Source organism: Anas platyrhynchos, chromosome 2 (genome assembly GCF_047663525.1).
Source record: "Anas platyrhynchos isolate ZD024472 breed Pekin duck chromosome 2, IASCAAS_PekinDuck_T2T, whole genome shotgun sequence".
Lineage (NCBI taxonomy): Eukaryota > Metazoa > Chordata > Aves > Anseriformes > Anatidae > Anas > Anas platyrhynchos.
This window is the reverse complement of record NC_092588.1, coordinates 117074740-117092975: the sequence shown is the minus strand read 5'-3', so window position 1 is coordinate 117092975 and position 18236 is coordinate 117074740. Positions and strand designations below refer to the sequence as shown.

The 18236-nt window shown below is 42.4% G+C and overlaps 1 protein-coding gene across 2 annotated transcripts in view; it reads left to right on the top strand.

The window, feature by feature from the left end:
- The first annotated feature begins 331 nt into the window (after positions 1–331).
- Positions 332–18236, top strand: part of TGFBR2 (transforming growth factor beta receptor 2) — a 58919-nt gene continuing 41014 nt past the window's right edge. The window contains exons 1-3 of one of the 2 annotated variants that reach the window (XM_027451097.3): positions 332–504; positions 675–949; positions 8108–8140. In XM_027451097.3, the coding sequence (XP_027306898.1) occupies positions 868–949; positions 8108–8140 (115 nt within the window). In that variant the 5' untranslated portion in view covers positions 332–504; positions 675–867. Of the gene's footprint in view, positions 505–571; positions 950–8107; positions 8141–18236 lie in introns of those variants that run through there. The other variant, XM_072033447.1, reaches the window with a different exon arrangement.

Sequence of the window (18236 nt, the reverse complement as noted above, 5' to 3'; positions counted from 1 at the left end):
GGTGTGTATCCAGGCCTTTTAGGAGCAAAATGAAAAAATAATAATAAAAAAAAGAAGTAGGTGACAAGTTGTCACAGTCTTCTTCAACATCTGCAAGCTGAGTGCCTAGCAAGTCTGTGTGAACATTTCCTGTTATTACCCCGACTTCAACCTCCCCTGCCCCCTGCCATAATTCAGCTGGGCTTTTTGTCCATCTCTGCGCCCGCAGGGGAGAGGGGATGCAGCAGCATCGCTGGGCGCAGAGATGGGGATGCAAGGGGAGCCCAGTGCTCCGGACGGCAGGAGTCCCGGCCCCTGCCATCCCCTGGGAGGACGAAGAGGAGGAGGAGAGGAGGAGGAGGAAGGACGGGTCGGGCTCGCCCTTGAGCCCCTCGCTGGGGGCAGTGCCCGGTCCCTGCTCGGCAGGGAAGGGGGCGAGGGGAGCCGGGCTGTACTTCGGGGCTGCTGGTGGGAGAGCCGGACCTGCGGGGGCTGGCCTCTGGCAGATGATTGACAACAAACGGGGTGAGGTTAAAAAAAAAATAGAAAAAAAAAAAAGAAAAAGAGCGAGCGCAGGGGAGGGGAGTGAATGCGAAGGGGTGGGGGGGTAGGGGGGGAGAGAAGGAACTACTGTGAGAGTAAGAAAGTCCTGCCCAGCTGTTTGCGAAGTTTAAGATTTCCTGTTTCCCCTGCAGCACCGAAGTTTGCAGTGAGTCACCCGCAGTCCCGAGCGGCGAAGCGCGCAGCCCGCTCCCCCACCGCCCTGCCAGCCGCGGCCTCCCTCCCTCCTTCCCTGCCTCCCTCCTTCCCTCCCGGCCTCCCTCCCAGCCTCCGTCCCCTCCTCTCCGTCCCTCCCGGCCGGGCCGAGCCGTGCCGAGCCGTGCCGCGATGACTCCGCTCCTGCCGAGCCGCCTGCGGGTGCTGGCCCTGTGGGTGCTCCTGGGCAGCTCGCTCCCCGCCGCGCTTCGGGGTAAGTCCCGCTTGACAGTGCCTCAGGAGAAGGAGGAGGAGGAGGAGGAGGAGGGAGGAGGGCTCGGTTGCTAAGAAAGTTTGGAAGCTGGAAACGCCACGGGAGGGGGCAGCGCGGTTGTTTGGTGCCCTGCTGGAAAAAAAAGTAACGCCGGGAGAAAGGAGCGGGGGGTCCGCGGCGAAGCCCGGGGTCCGCCCGCCGGGGGGAGAAATGGGGAGAAAAGGGGAAATTTGGCAGGGAACGAGGCACGGTCGTGGCCGGCCGGGGGAGCCCGGGGAGGGCAGGCGGGGAGCCGGCGGCTGGCCCTGCGGCTGCGGCACCTGGGGCCGGGCCGCACCGGGGCCCCCCCCCGGGCACTTTTTTTGCGAAGACATCCTCAGAGAGAGGCTCTGCAGCCTGTGGCTTGCGGGATTCCTCGCGGGGAGGTTTGGAGTCTCGGTGGTTGCTGTGAGAGCAAGGTCCCTGCCCCGAGGAGCTTCTTTTTGCTCCCCGTCCTGCCGGTGCCGTGCGAGGTAGCATCGGTAACCGCAGGGCTAGGCCCTAAATCACTGTGCTGCACCACCGGTGCACCTAAAAAAAGAACCTCGGAGTGCTTCAGGTGTTGGTTTTGCAGCAGTTGTGAAGCTGTAAGTGTGTTTCTGAGATGTCCTGTGATTGCCAGTTTTAGCCCTCAGGTCAGATGCATGCACACCTGAGCTCCTGCAAACTTTGCTCTGTGCCCTCCGATTGTCCCCACTCCTGGTCAATAGCAGTCCCAGACCTGCTGCTAAAACACAAGGATGTAAAGGGGAGAGTTCCTGCATGCTCACTGCCAATAGCTACGTACGGCGTGAATAACTCCATGCTTTATTAATAATCCTGTCAAAGTCAACAGGTTTCGCATACCTGCAGAGTTACTCATGTGAGCTTAGGTCAGATGAATTAAAAACAACTCAAGGATAAGGCGCGGTGGTGTCCCAGAGCTCAATCACGTTATTAGTTTAAATTTGAGGTGTGCGGCTTCTTACTGATTTTGCTACGTATTGATATTGCTGATCGATATAAATCATACTTAATTAGTAAGGGCTCTTATGTTGACACCAGCCCCAGATTTGTTCTTTAATCCTATTACACACATCTCTAAATGAAAAAGCTCCAATTCTGTTAGTCTCGTGTCATTTATTATTATGCTTTTTTTCACTCAGCCTGCATAGATCTTTATCTACAGTCTATAATAACCAAAACTGAGTTCACCTGTTGTCAGGTAATTTGCAGCTTCAAAACTTGTTGAAAATTGTTTTAATAACTACTGCAGTATCTTATTGCATGCATAGCAGGTAAAGTTGCTCAGAAAACAACAGTTCTGTTGGGGACAGAAAGTTTGGGGTTTGGATATTGGTTGTTATTTGGCATCAAAATGAAAACTAGAGCTGCCAAATGTTATTTTGGGAAAACAAAATGGGGGGTGAGGGAAAAGCTACTGTCTTACTATAGCAATCTGACTGACTACTATAGGAATCAATAGCTCAACAGGTCAGTGGGGATGAGACAGGAGAGGTATCAGTCACTTCCCAGGTGTGCCTGCTAACCACCTGGCACTTGTTGGCGAGGAGGTTGATAGAGCCCTAGCTAAAATTTCTTCTGATTGCTCTTCACAGCAAATCATTCGATGAGGATGGTACATTCCCATAAAGAATCTGGAGAAAATCACAAATTCACCAACAGGTCCAATTGCCACTATCTGCTTTGAAACAGATTCCCTAATCTCTTGTGCTAGACACAAGTGATTACAGTTTTTTCCATAGAGTAAGGGGACATTGTGTGTGTTTTCTTTTTTTTTGTGTGTGTGTGTGGTTGAAGATGCTGTATTGTGTGTTTAACCAATAATTGGCTGGGCAAACCATCAGTTGGCTACACAAGAAATTGACGCTGCTGTGTCCAACTGAATACAAATTTGTAATTTGCATTTTGGGTATTAAAAACAGAAATTTGTGCTTTGCAATAATCTGTGTAATAGTTGTTTATTTCTGCATATCTGGAACCTAATTTCTCCATTCATTCAAGCTCTTACTTTCATTATTGTCTCCTTATCTTTTAAAAGCCTTATGATAGTTGATTAAAAAGTAATAAAATCAAGCATAGAGTTTCAGAGAGTTGCAAGAGGGAAGTATGAGAACAAACATCTTCGTAACATGGTGGAACATGTTTGTAACGTGATCAAATCTAAAATGCATTCCTGTCCCCCACTAAAGCTCTGGCAAATTTCCAGTTATTTCAGGAGGGAAGTTGGAACAGAACAGAGATATTATTGCAATTTTTCTATTTATGGGGTATCCTTGAATTCTGAGAACTTTATACCTGAGACTTTGAAAATCACTTTTATTTAATTGCTATTCTGAGCTCTTTGGCATTAACATACTAATATAATATTCAGATGGTGAATGCCGCATAGGAATGGTTTCTATCAAAAAATGATGAGCCAGATCTTAAGCTGCTGCAAATGAAGGTAGTTCCATTAGTGTCAGTGAAGTTACATAAAGCTATAGCACATGAGTTTCCTAAAACTGTTTCAAAAGCAATTTCCAAAAAATGGGCAATGGAATATATCACTTTTTCATATTCATAGTTTTTCTGCTTATATTTTATAAAAATATTATATGACCTACATTTACCCAAACAGCATTGCTTTAAAATTAAATAGTCCTTTCTGGAAGGAGTTGTTATAGTTTCAAAGGCGCACTATGCTATAATAATGGCTGATAAAAGTTGTCGTTGTGACAAAGCTTATTCTGAACTCAGGAACAAAGATGGTGTCACACTTACTTAGGAAAAAAAAAAAGTTGTTTTTTTTTTTGTTTTTTTTTTTTCCTTTTCCCTTCTCAGAACTAGTCTTTTAGAAAAGAGTTGCACTTTGGCAGGGGGGAGAGTAAGCTGTCACGGTAGCACCAGTTGTTGGGGTTTCCCATGGTTATATTTCCTCTAAGAGATATTTTTAAGATAATATTTTTGCATTCATGGCATAGGGAGTTTTTTGTCTATGCCATGTTCACTTTGTATCACTTCTCCTCTGACCTCAGAAGATATGTGCCTGACTTAAAGGTAGCAAGAATGAACACAACCAGTTTTGGGGCCAATTTATTAATGTCTTGGATTTTGCATAACCAAATGCGTTTCTGACAGCTAGATTGAAATATTATCACTAGCACAATGACAGATCTTGATGTGAGAGTGATCCGTGCAGCCTCCACACTGTTGGCATGTCTGCAGGTCAGTGTTGGTGGCACAGTGACAATCAGGGCTTCCAGCCACCTTTGTGGCTCCATGGTCCTGAGCTCAGCAGGATGGAGATGCCCATGTCTTCTCTGACATCTGGTGAGCAGAGGAACTAAGGGGTGCTCCAAGGTGGGTGGGAGCAGTGGTGCAATGTCATCTTTGCTACATAGGAGCTCTCTTGCCAGGCAGGCATGTCCTATGGACACAAATTGGCTCATATCACCAGAGCATTGTGAATTCAATAAAATGGACCAAGATATGAAGTAGTTTTGTGCAGATGTTGCAGAGCACAAGAGATTCCCCACACAGAGTAGTAGAGAACCAGTCCTGTCATGAAAAAGAAAGGACTAGGACTAGGACTTGAGACCTAGTCTAAGAGGCTTAAAGCTGAGCGTTTGTTTCACTTAATAGGTCTTTAGCCTTAAATTTAGTTGGGGTTAAAGGAGATGTTTGTGGGCGCGTTTTTTGTTTATTTCTGTTTGTGCATTTGTTCTGTTTATTCCTAGAGAATAATGGGAATGGGTTTTTAAACACTTATTATCGAGAAAAAAAAAAAAAAAGTGGGGGCAAAATACTTGTGCTTTTTTATGAACTAGAAGATTAAAATAGGCCAAAATAAATCAGGAAAAAAAAAATGCCTTGCTTTTGGCAGAGCAGTTTGGAGCCCTTTGGAAGGTTAACTTTGATGCCAGGTGGAAGTGATAGGAGTCCTACTAAAGCTTCTTACTATGTTAAGTAAGAAGGGATATATTGCTATTGCAGCTAGGAGTGGGTGCTGTGGCAGGACACTGTAGTTAAGGAAAATGCTGTTTTAAGCCATGGATTGGTACTATATATATACAAGATTGGGCTCTCAGCCTTAAGTTGTTATTTTTTCATAGTACAGCTTCATTCTGGCAGGACTGACATTGGTTGAATACAACCACTTACATCCTGCTGCCTGAAAGGACACGGGTTTAGTTAATATACAGATGTTAAGATACATTGAGAGAACAAACCACTTCAAACACCATCAAGCAATGAAAGCTTAGCCATATTAGTAATTAAAACTAACTCATCTCACAGGGACTAGCTGGATTCTATTTCTGTTGGTGACAACATGCAATCACTTTTATCAAGGGATTTGCCCCTGCAGTCCGTATGGATTCAGAGACTGATGTCCATTTGTTTGCTTTGCTGCAAAGTTCAGCAACTGTTTCAGATTTAAAGAAACAATAACACTAACAGTGGTGGGAGAAATACTAAATGCTGATTTGTCGGTGTTTGTTCATTTTTTTCCAATAAGCTTTTTTTTTTTTTTTTTTCCTCTTGCTCTGAATGCCATTGTAGTTGTTACAGATGGAACTGCCAGTCCTTTTTTTTTTCATATGGGTTTTAAAGCCTTTTCACCTCTGGGAAGATCGTCTGGGGGAAGGAGTAGTTTTCCTTTGCTCAAACAACTGGTATTTAGCAGGAACTTCCTGCTGGCATTCATCCCTGAGTTAATCTGGTTAGAATTAGAGCTGGTTGAGAGCTTTTGACACTGTTTTTCATGGGAAAATGCTGATTTGTCAAAACTGAAACAATTTGTGGAAATGTACCAGTTTCCATTAAACTTTCATCAGGAAACAGTTTTTTTTTTCCTAGTTCAGGGTGGAATTTCTGATACGGAAGTGACAGAAAGAGAAATCATTAATCAATAATTAGAATAATCACTGGTCAAGGATGGAAGAAAAGCAGGATCAAGTGCCTGCCCTGACTCAGACAACATCTGAATCTGGAGCTCCCTCTGTCCACTGCCTCCAGGATATTGGATGGTTGTCGATTTCTTTCATCTTGCATGCATGAGCAAACAGCCCCGCACCACTTCAAATTATTTTTGTTTCCCTCTGGTTGTGAATATGAAAATGTATGAAATGTTATGGCATTTTGTGGGACAGGAAAAATATTTTTCTGACAGCGTTATTTAGGTTGATCTGTGGTCATGCGTTTGTCTTCTTGTTTGGTGGGAATGGCATTGCACAGATTGAATGGTGTCTTCTACTTTTTATTTTATATCATACTAACACTATTCAGAAATTTGTGTCCTGCAAAGGAACCACAATTTTTATTACTAACAGTCCTGATAGTCTGGTTCCAGGATTCCTCTTCCCCACTCACCCAGAGTAGTATATTAGCAAAAATTTCCCTGAAATTAATAGATTTCAGTAATGGATAGAGGAGTCTGCTTCCTCACAGCCCAAGCATCCTTCACCTTAGAGCCCAGCAGATCCATCTCTGCCACGACATGCTAGGGTTAACATTGTGCTTGTGAAAAGATAATTTGGAGCTAGAGGTATGAGAAAGCTATCTTCTATTTCCTACACACATTCTATTTGTACCCAGGGACTTTGGCCCAAATCCTCAAAAGAGCTCAGTTGCCCCTCTTAAGTAGATCTTTGAGTTTATAAGGGGAAAAAAAGAAAGACTTCTGTAGCAGCTAAAGCTTGAAGTTCAGCCAGTGATTTGAAAGTCACACCGTATTCTTTCTGGCTTTTTATACTCACCAGTAACGCGACTTTTGAAAGATAGCTTCTGCCCTCTGTGCGTTTGATCAGTTCCTCCAAAACATTGCATTGGTGTACCTGTGGGCTTCATTTAATTCAGCATTTAAGCTCAGTTAAAAACCCGGTCTGCGCTGAGACATTATAAAATCCATCTTGTGTTCCCAAGGTTGTGGTGGTTCTGTCAGGGCACAGAGACTTCCTTCTGTTAGGAAAGCAAGTGGATTTGAACACTACGTACTCTGAGAGCAGTGGGAAGGCTTCAGAGTGTTACTCCTCCGAGCAACATTTTCCAAGTAAAGACCCAAGTGTGGTTCTTACATGCCTCGGGCACTTTAATGGGCCTCTTTTAAAAACTAGCATTGTGCAAGTGGAACGCATGCAGGGCCAGACTGTCAGCTGGCATAAATCAGCTTTCCTCTGTTGAAGGCAAGGAACCTGCTCTGATTTATACCAGCTGAGAATCTGGCCACGGAATAAATAATAGGCAACTGTATGTTATGAGTCTGTAATTCCCTCGGGGGGGCTTTTGTGATATCAATCTTACAGGAGCCAGAGCGATCTGGTTCTCTGGTTCTCTTTCTTGGAGCAAAAGAGTCGTTTGACTGCAGCGTTTTGTAGGCCTCGCAACTTTAGGAAGGAGAGGTTTCGGGCAGTCAAGGGAAAGGAAGTGTTTCCAAACTTCTTGCAATATATCATTAAGGGTTTTTACCCAGTAAGAATGATGGGAGGAGAGTTTGTGAGGATGGAGATTAATTGATGGGGGATAGGTGGTCCCAAAAAAGAGAAATGTACAAGAGGGATTATTTTTCATCAAGGCCAGGCTTTTAATTCAAATGCAGTCACGTACATTTCCCAAGCTGTATGAAAATGAAAGCTCCCACATCACTGATAAGCTACTAATGCTGGTGTAATTAGTAAGGAAGCAAAGTGGAGAGTGGGAAATAAGGACTAAGGGGCAAACTCCTCCTCAAAATGTGGACGTGTTTTAATTTTTTAAGGTCTCATCCAGAAGTGTCCTGAATGAGCTGGTACTCATTTCATAGACTTAGAAAGAAAAGGCACTTCAGTTAGGCTTTCTAGGAGTTAGCCTGTGGTTCTTCTGAGTCTAGATATTTTAGATGTGAGATGCAGGTGAACCAGCTCCCTCTGTTTATAATCCTGCCATGGATTCTGCAGCACAGAATTGGAAATAAGCGCGCTGTATACATCACCTGTTGGCATGGCTAGCTTGTGCCTGGGGCTTTTGGAAGATAATGTGGTAATTTTGTAGATTTCATCTCACTAACTAATGTAAGTACATTTTTGATGTTGCTGTACAAGAGAGTGAACTTTGAAACAGACCACAGATGATTACTAATGGATGACTTCTGGTTATTTTCAGGGAAGGAAGCAGAAGCAGCTATCCAGGATTCTTGTAAGTCTTGAGATGCCAATCTGTTCCGATCCTCGAGGTCTAATTAGCAGATCAGATACTACTGACAGCTCACTGCATACAGCTGCAGAACAGCAATGGGCCACAGTACTTATGCAGTACTTATGTAGTAAAAAGCTCTTAGTGCTCTAAGGGAGCCAAAATTTTCTAACATTTTCTTTGACTGCTGCCCTGTGTTTAGTGGAATCTGGCTGCCCTGATCAACTTCCCTATGCTTTCTGGGAGCTGTGGCTGGAGCAAATCTGAAGTCAGTTACATCAGGACCTAACATGTCTTTTGTATTTACTATGTGCTCCATGAGAGTAGCATTTGTGAATAAATTCTGCCCATTAAAATGAATGCTCAGGGAAATATGATAGATGTAATTATGCTTTTTGCTTTCCACAGGTTCTTTTCTCCAACTCTCTAGTCCATTAAAATATTCTTTCAGTAGATAGTCAGTATCCACCATGCAATTTTCAGGCCACTGCTGAAGGGAAGACTGTAGCTGTATGTTCATTTATTTCTCTTCAAGTCACTGTGAGGCTACTAAATTATGTAGAGCAGCACATCTCTGTTAGTCTGAGCAAGAGATTCCATAGGCTGTTTTATTCACCTTTAAAATGCAGCCTATTTTAGGATAAAGACATATGCCTTTAAGGATGTAATTTTTCATTATATTAACAATAGTGATAAGATGGAATGATGATAAAATCACACTGGGGAGTTCAGCATCTGACCAACACTGAGTTGCTTCTGGAGTTCACGTGGTAGTTGGTCGCCTTCAGCTCTCAGGACACCACCCCCTCTAGCTCTGCAGCTATCTTAAACTTTCCTGTAACTGGGTTTCCTGTGACTGGGTAGAAACTCCAGCACGCCTCCTTCTCCTTGACAAACTCACAGGAGTACAGGAAAGAAGAAATAAATCTTTGCATGCTTCACTAATGGGAAGAAATTAATGAGGATTTGAACAGTACAAATTTGTCAATCTATGATCAGGAACCTGTGAGGATCTCAAGAGAAGAGCTGTTGTATGCAGGTGGTTGTTGGTCCTTTATTTCCCTTGGCTGGTTCTGCCTGCAAGCACGCAGCAATTACCCTTCTCGTTTGTCTTCAGCATGCAGGGAGATCTATGGTTCTGCAACGACTGTGCTGTGGCAGTTGGCCAGCTGCCCTGCTGTGTACCTTTTACCTCCCCACAGCTCCCATTACTGATTTTCATGGTTGCATTGCCTCCTTTTCCTACAGTGGTTGGAGCCTTTGCCCTGAAAGCGGGAGGTCCACGGTCATGCCACTCCTCAGCTTGAGAGTATCTAAACTCCATCAGTGACGGGCTCTGAGAGGAAAGGTCCTTGCTGGCTGAGACTGATCGGGGCTGTAGAGGCAGCACTCTGCAGAGAAAGGGTGGATGTGTGTGCGTGTGGTCCCCCGAAGCATGTCAGAGGAGAAGAAAGGCTGTTCCCTGATGGATTCATTCATTATTCCAGCCCCTGCAGGGTGACTGATATTCTCTCCAGGGAGTTCATAGCACAACAAAGAGAGACTTTACATACAGAACCTTTTTTTTTCCTTAAACTGGAAACAACCGTTTCTCATCCCCATGAAAAGATCAGAGAGTACCATGTAATAGTCATGACTTCGTAAGCCCCTTTATTGAAGCTTTCACAAAATAACTAGGTCAGCAAATACGTGCTTCTCAGCTATTGAATACCCCCTTTCCCTCAGTCAGTTCTTCCATTTCCTTGCCCAACTTTACCACAAGGGAATGCCTTAAGTCAAAAATCTGGGAATCTGATGCTTTTATTTCATTTGTACTATTCTCATCTGGTGTGTACAATGCCAGGCCATCAGGCTTACAAAGCTGGCGTAGCCCAAGTTTGCGTGTTAACAGCAATACCACATTGTCTGGTTGTAACTAAAGCCATACCTGCTCCCCGTTTGCCTGTGGCTGATAAAAAAAAAAAAAAAATAGGAAGATGTTCAGCAGGAAAAGATTGGTGAACTCTTTGGGAAAAGAGTTCAAAAAGGGTTTCTTCATTGTTGTTCTTCTTTTTTCCTTCAACTCCTTCTTACACATTCCTTACCTCTCACATTTTATACTTTTGCCTTGAAATTTTTGCCTGGTGTTCCCACTCCTCCCTGAAGCCATGCTGTTACTGTGAATGTTAGTGCAACAAGAAGCAGCCTAGAGCTTCCCATACGTATACGTCCCCTGCCTTTAATGTGTAGAAGGGAAGATATAAAGATGATTCAAATTAAGTCATGGAGATGTAGCAAGATGAGATTTAGGATGAGTACCTGAGCATGGGTAAACTTTGCATTGTTTTAAAGCTAGGTGTTTGATGCTAGAAGGAAGATTTCAAAGTATGTGATTTAGGTACAAAAGCTGCTTCTGTGTGTAGGAGTGACTTAGAGGCTCCTTCTTTTACATGGGAGGAGGAGGTAAGACTTGACAGTGACTTGTAACTGAACACAGTTTTTGCATCTTGACCTTTGGTTAAAAGAGTGAGCTAGGAAACGAGAAACCAGGGCTCAGTCTCGCTTAGTCTCTGGAGACCCAAACCCAGATCTCCAGCTTCCCAGGATGTCATCCATTGTATTTCTTATGCAACTGTTAAACTTCAGTACGGTTATTTGTATTAGAATTTCCACAGTTTGAACTAGTTCTGCTAAACAGCTATGAAAAAATAAACGCATTGATGTGTCAATTATTGTTTCTATAGACAATTATAGAAATTGTGGGAAATGAACAGAGGTAGTTTCAACACTGGTCTATTGTGATTGGGAAATTTAAGTTTAAAGAGTGTCATAACCACTGTTTTTCTCAACAGAAATTCTGGATGATAACCCTCAGAGCATCCAGGAATCCTTGTCAGCCTCAAATACCCTGCCAACTTCAACAAGATCCAATTTGCTCTTCCCCCTTTTCCTCATTTTTCTGTGTTTAAGAAACTGTGTATTAGCAGCTGACAGAGAATGGTGAGGGCACAAGGTTTGGTTTGACTATTTAAGGCCTAACTCTTCCCCCAGTTGTCTACGTATATATTATTCACACTTCAGCCAACTTGAACTTCCCCTAACTTGGCTGGTGCTCTGTTCCGGTGACACATAGTGTGATTGTCAAACACATACCTACTAGTGGTTTGAAGTCAGAAACATATTGGCCTTCTCATGGTTGGAGGTGGGTAGCAAATGCTAGAAGCAAACCACTAATTATTTGAAGTATCTTACCCTTGGAAGTTAATGACAAGGCACGCTTACCACTATCATAACCACACACCTAGAAATAGAAAACACTGACACCTGCCTTGCCAAGCTGTTGCTTAGCATGGGTAGTTATGCTACCAATACAGTCATCACTCTTTCTTTTAAAAGGTGGATTTTGTTTTAAATTTCCATTTTGTGTTTTTGCAACACAGGTGTAGATAGCTCTGCAGAGAGCTGTAATTTCCACTCAATTGTCTTTAGGCCTGCAGTGGCTTAGGAAGGAGGTGGTATTGTTTGATCAGGGAGCCATACTGCCTTGTTAGCATTTTTAGGTGTGGATTTAATGTTATGCTTGCCTGGCTTTTGAAAATGAAAGACTTGTGGTTTTGGACATAAGAAGAACAAAAGAATTAGGAACAGTACGTAGATCTGCTATTCTATGGTTGGATACAGATTTGGTGAGGTATGCAGGCAGTTTGCCATGCCTTTGTAAGATAACAAACCTATAAACACCAGGAACTGGGAGCATTTGCCTCAAGGCAAATGTAAGGTGGTGCAGCCTAGCTAAGTTTGCTCTGTCAGAATGGTAAACTGTGAGTAGTTTGTGCACAGTTACTGATGGAAATAAAGTGTTAAGCAGGGCTAACTTGGTTTTTTTTTTTTGCTCTTCAGGGAGATGAGATTATAAATGTAAACAAGCACCCATTCCAACAGATGGAAACTCTAGGTGAACTAAATCACTCTAAAAGCAGGGTGTGCATTTTTAACAAAGAGGATAATTACATTAGTAGAGCCCTGTCAAGGGAAGTAATGGACTTCCCAATGTGAATCACTATGTCAAGGCAGGGTTTTACTTTTTATAGATATACACACAGAAGTTTGGGCTTGATGCAAAAGTAGCTGAGTGGAATGATTTCACTTATGGAAGGTTGGACTGGGAAAATCATCCCAGCACTTTTTGCCATAAAGGTCCTATAACCTAAAAATCTGTGATACAGCTGGTAACCACCAGGCTGGTTTCACTCATGTCTTTCAGAATTAGTACTAGCATCTCCAGAAGTAACAAACAGTTAAGGCACTCAGCCAGCTAACCCAGTTGAAGGATATTTCAAATATGCATGAGTTATAAAATTTCGTATCCAAGGAATTTAAAAAATGTCTCCATTCGTACAGAGCACTTCCCTCTGGTATAAATTAAGATATTATTTTGTTTGGAAAGCTTGGAATTGTTCTGTTTTGTGAGAACACTTTGGAAAACGTATTTTGTTCTGTGTGAGTGTAGTATTTGTGGAAAATGCCAAAGCGACAGCTTTAGAGAATGAGATGCCCACGTCACTGAACAGCTACACCAGAAACCATAACAAAGCCCACAACTTGCTTGTGATATTTAAAGGGATGCTGAGCAGTTCAGCCACTATGGCTGTGTTATGCACAGCTTTCTCAATGGCAGTTGTTGAAATAGTATTTTCCTGACAAAATTATTAATCCATTTGGCATTTGATTAAAGCGATCAAGGCATTTCATAAGAACCCTTAGACATCCTGCAGACTATTACTGATTTCTATAGTTGAGTGAGTTCCCTCCCGATAAAGGATGATTATCTGCTATGACGAATATCCAGAAACATTCAGTGACTCAAAACTGTTAAACATCAGCTAGTATAATTTGACATAACAGCGCTCAAATCATTGATTAGCATCTGCTGAAGATCCTGACCTATTAAATTCAACTCATGCATGTGACAGCAAACATCTTCTGTCTTGTGGGAGCAGAATGAGAAATGTTTGTTTCTGATGCCAGAAATGAACTGCACCATTAAAAATTTTATGAACTATCACTGTATTTTACTTTCTGTAGTTCTCAGTTGTTAGAAGAAATTTTGAGGTAATTGGATGAAATTGTGAGATACCTGGATGAAAATTAAGAGAAAATGGATGATTTGCTTCCGAGCTGCTGCTTGATGCACTTGCTCTTGTGTTTGTCTTCTCTCTTCCTAGCTTTCTCCCTGAAACAATTCCTTCAACAGAAGTCATTGTTTTGCAGACATTTAAATTGCTTTCCTCTTTATAATGTTTCTTCTAAACGAGGCCACTTGCAAGCACGTATGCTGTCTTGGAGTGCGGCTGAAAGACTGTGTTCTTGAGAATGACATAGGTTGTAGCTTGAGGACCTGGAATAGCGGGATTTTGGAAACAATGGCCCTATCAATAGCAACTGGGAGGGGAAAACCCTAGAAATACAACTCCATGTGTACACTTCACATTCTGAGTTTATTTACAGTTTTATTCTGGCTCATCATAAACAAAGAGCCTGCAGTCCCTCACACATCTTCAGGCAGGTAGACTAAACATTTTAGACTGGCAAGTTCCTTCCTACTGAGCTGTGTCTAAGGGAGGAATGTCCTTATCATACACCATAATGCCAACCCTTCTGGGGCCTGGCTGCTGCAAAGAGTGGGTAATGTTGTATTGTACGTAGTGAGAATTGTTATATTCCTACGTGCAGACTTTTAAGGGTCTAGTGCTGTTTTTTTTTAAATGTGAGGGCTTAGGGACTGGACCATGCACAAATACAGAAGAGATTGTTGTAAAAATATTCAATTTTATAATAAACCTAATGACTTACTCACACTTGTGGTTTAGGAATAATGGCAATGATAAGGACCTCTTGGTGAACTTTCAAGGGATGTATTTAAGGGCAAAACACCTTACTATTTCACAATGGGTAGGCTTCACCCATGGTTTTCATTTTTCTTTAAGCCCAGTAAAATTTCAGCCTCAAACAGAAATGGAGGAGCTGACTTACTCTTTCCCTTATTTCAGTGGGATGGTATTGCCAGCTGCTGAGTCACAGTCCCAAAGGTAACTGCAGGGAGTCATTTGCAAAGGCATTAAAAAGAACAGCTAATACCTGAGGGGTATGCTAGCAAATTTACACTCAGCAGATAAAGGAGATGCTGCTTTGCTGGTAGAGATACTTCTTTACCAAGAAATCTGATAACTCTGTAGCAGCATGTGACAGCAGTAGGATTTCAGTGAAAGCAGTCAACAAAAGAAAGTTTTCCTAAGGTTGGATGTCATTAAAAGTGTGTATTTTTATGCATGTGCTCTTTTCTCAATACTCAGTATATAATTCCCATTAACGGTTGTGGAAGTTAGATGCATCTATCAAGAGAACATATCCCCAGGGTATTAAATCGTGTTATTCTGATTCTTTGCATGTAACTTGACAGAGACAAATATAACCATCCAAGCTACTGAATTTGAGAAGGATGTGTGTGTTTTTTCCCAAATCCATTCAAAGTGATTCTACTCCCAAGGGATTACATTTGAGTCTAACTTTCCTCTGATTTACTATTTTAGCTGAGCTGATGGATTATGAAAGAGAGTAATTTCTTTTTCACACTGTTTTCCTGAATCTGTCATTCAAATCGTGCTGTGTGAGGACAGAATGGTTCATAAACATTTTCCTGGAGGAAAATGGCTCCTTACAGCAAAAAGGAGCTCTGAACAGAGCTTCTGCATAAACATGTTTGCCCATCAGTGACTGACAGAGAAGTCTCTGTGTGTGCAAAGGATGTGGATTTGTTAAGTGAGACTTCTTATTTGGAAACTGTTTTTCAAACAGACCAGGAAGGATGGGTTATGCTCAGGTCTAGAGAAAGAAATTGCACAGGATTCTGTTTTATCAGAATGCATGGATGATACTGTAAACTAGGACCATAGTGGGAACATCGTTTGGTTGGGAGATGTGCCTTAACTTGAATTCCATCTCTCCCAAATATTTCTGAATTATAGAGGTCTTCAAAAAGCTAAAGAAAATGAGGTGGTCTGCACTCCACATTAGTAAATTGTCATTTTATATTAAGTTTAAAAGAAAGTACACAAGACTTAAACCGTGACTACAAATTTTGCACCTTCAGCAAAGCCTTGTTTTTGTTTCCTCGTTTTTATTTTATTTGTTTGTTTATGGCTGGGAAGAAGGGATAGTGGCAGTGAAAGCACTTTAAAAAAAAAAAAAATAATCCTGCTAATACCCTGCCTTTATCTGGAAAAACAAATATTTATAAATCCCTCTGAATCATGTAACTGTGTAAAGATTGCGGGTTTGAAAGCACAGTTGTCTGGTTAATCCATTTAAATGCTTATTTTGAATGGGCAGCTGTAAGTCTTTGTGTGTACACAGCTTCTCCCCACACTTATTGTTGTGTTATAAAATACAGAAATTCTGTCCTGATTCGGTAGCAGTAGGTGTACACACATACCGTTTTCTATAGTATGAGATAGAGATTGTCCCCATGCTGAGCACATGCTTGTTTAAGTTGGCCTGTGGCCGTGCTGTGGCTGAAGACATTTTTTTCAGTCACTTCCAATCCCAGTTTTTTAGTTTGCTTTAGATCGTGCTTCAAGAACATCCAGGTCCTGGTCAGAGGCACCAAGCAGCCCTTAACCCATGACTTTGATGTGCTCCAGCAGTGACACAAAAGGTGCAGTTGTGAAGACCCTGTTACGGGGCTCAACGTGGAGCTGTGTATGGGACAAGATTAGGAGCTCTGGTTTGAATTCCTCTGCCATAGTGGAAATACAACACTGGACAGCAGGACTGTAATTTATGTACTCCAAACCATGCCAATGTATCTAAACTGTTTTTAATGGCTTACTTATGCCACTTGTGCCCCATGTGCTTCATAACTGCGAAGCATTTCCTACTTGTGAATGTGACTCTTTAACCAAAATTTGCAGAGATGCAGCCTGTTCCAATTACAGCATTGTAGCTTGAGACTGCTTTTGATTTTTCTTTTTGAAAATAAATCCATTATTTAGGTTTGGCTTCATTTGACTAGGCTACTTGTTCGTTGGTGCGCAGGATCTTCAGCTTACAGAAAAGGAAGTGCACTCAGAATCAGGCTCTTTGAAATCATGAGATGGGAATTAAAGCTCAGCAAAAGTTTCAGAACAAAAGCTCAAAGTCAGGCAAAACTTTGTCTGGGTTTACGGACAGTTCTCCCAGACTAGTGATAGTTTCAGGTAAATGTTCATCAGACTTTCCCCTGAAACAAAACAGAGTTGTGGTGATTTGGCTGAATTTTGGTTTTGTGTTCACATTACAGATCTGCAGCAAGATCAGACATTTCACTTCAGATAGAGGGTATCTGTGTTTCATTAGTGCTAGACTCCCCCTTTATAAAGCTCTTTCTCTTGAAAAACAGTGTAATCTCAAAACAAGACTGCTCTGAATCCTTCAGCATCCTAGGAGGAAAAAACATTTGATAGGTCTGTATGCTGCTGATGAACCAGTTGCAGAGCAATACCTGTCTTTTCAAATGTCTCACGTAAGTCTTGTTAACTGACTTGAGACACCATAAGTGCTTTTCTATACCGACCCCTTCTAAGTCAAAATAACCTCCTGCCTGCTTTCATGGTAGATTTGAACTATGATTGTAGTGGATGTGAACTATGGATCCACCATAGTGTTTGATGCCTATCCTGAGGCATCTCTGCAAATATTTCTGGGGATAAACATCAATCCCTAGAGTTCTCCCTGAAGCAAGCACCATAGCCAATGCAGTCGAGTCCTAGGCAAGTCCCACCTGCCCTAGCAGTAACAGTAACATTTTGGCAGCCTGACCCCAGCCTGGGATGCAGAATCCTCAGGTGCAATCCTGCCCGTGGGGCTGTGCAATCAGGGCTGATCAGTCTGGGTGCCCCTGTTGAAATTCACATTTTCCCATTGCCCTAGCCATAGGTTCCTGCTTGTCACACCATGTTTTTTGTTGTGTTTGTGTGATCGGAGAGCTGTCTAGACTGAAGAACTGCTCTGATTTCAGACTGGCCTTTTGGAGGGGGAGGGAGGCTTGGTAAGGTATTAATGCAAATCAGCCCCCCAGCCTGGGTCCTGTGTGAGGAAGGAGAACGTTCAGTGAGGGATGGGAGCAAATCTACTTTACCTCACCAGAGGAGGTGAACAGGACTACTGTTTTTTTGCAAACTGAGAGTGCTTGTGCAGATATTTTCAGTATGGGTTCACCAGAGAGAAAAGGAAAAGAGAAGATCTTTTGTGTTCACAATGCTTAAGAAACAAATTAGTCACTTTTCTTAAAATGGTCTGAGGACATCTCCAAGAGGCAGGCAATTGTTGTTCTCAAAATATGCATTTCCTTGCATAAGAAAAGAAATGGCACTAAAAATAAGATGTCAGAAATGGTGTGTGAGTTTGAAATGGGATTCCCAAAGGAGTGATCCATGAGGGCTCTGGAAAGCTGCACGTGGCAAAAGCCTTTCAGAAGGGCCCTGACCCTCAGAAACTGCTGTGGATTGTGCGGCTCGAACTGCAGTGACTGTGCTTCTGATCGTTAAATGCAGCACATGCAGGAAAGATGGGGATGGCCTAATACCTTCCAAAAACTGTCCAGAAAGCATGTTAGTAATATTAAGGGAATATTATTAAAAACAAAATGAAAAATAAATGTATGAAATGGTGAGCACAAGAGTGATGCTTTTTCTGATTCCAAGCAACCTAGTAGTATCAAAGGAAGCCTGGGGCAGTGAGACATAACTTTGAATTTCCTGTTTTGTGTAATTTGTCACAGTCTTGATGTTTATGCTTAATTTTCTCTACTTTAAAATAAATAAAAATAAAACTCTCCCCCCCCCCCAAACTAAAATATGTCATGACCTTTCCTGGACATCCTTCTCTCAGAGCAGAGAGGGTTTGCAAGAGCTTGCCAGTCTCTTGAGTGAATGAGCAGTGTTAATAAACATCTGCTGGTCTGTGCTGACCCTTCATAAGGTACAGCAGCTGTTGTAAAAATATTTTTTTTACAGTTTCCTGTGCATTTTAGTTGTCTTAATCTGCTCTTTCGAATACACTAGAGCCCATCGGGCATACATTT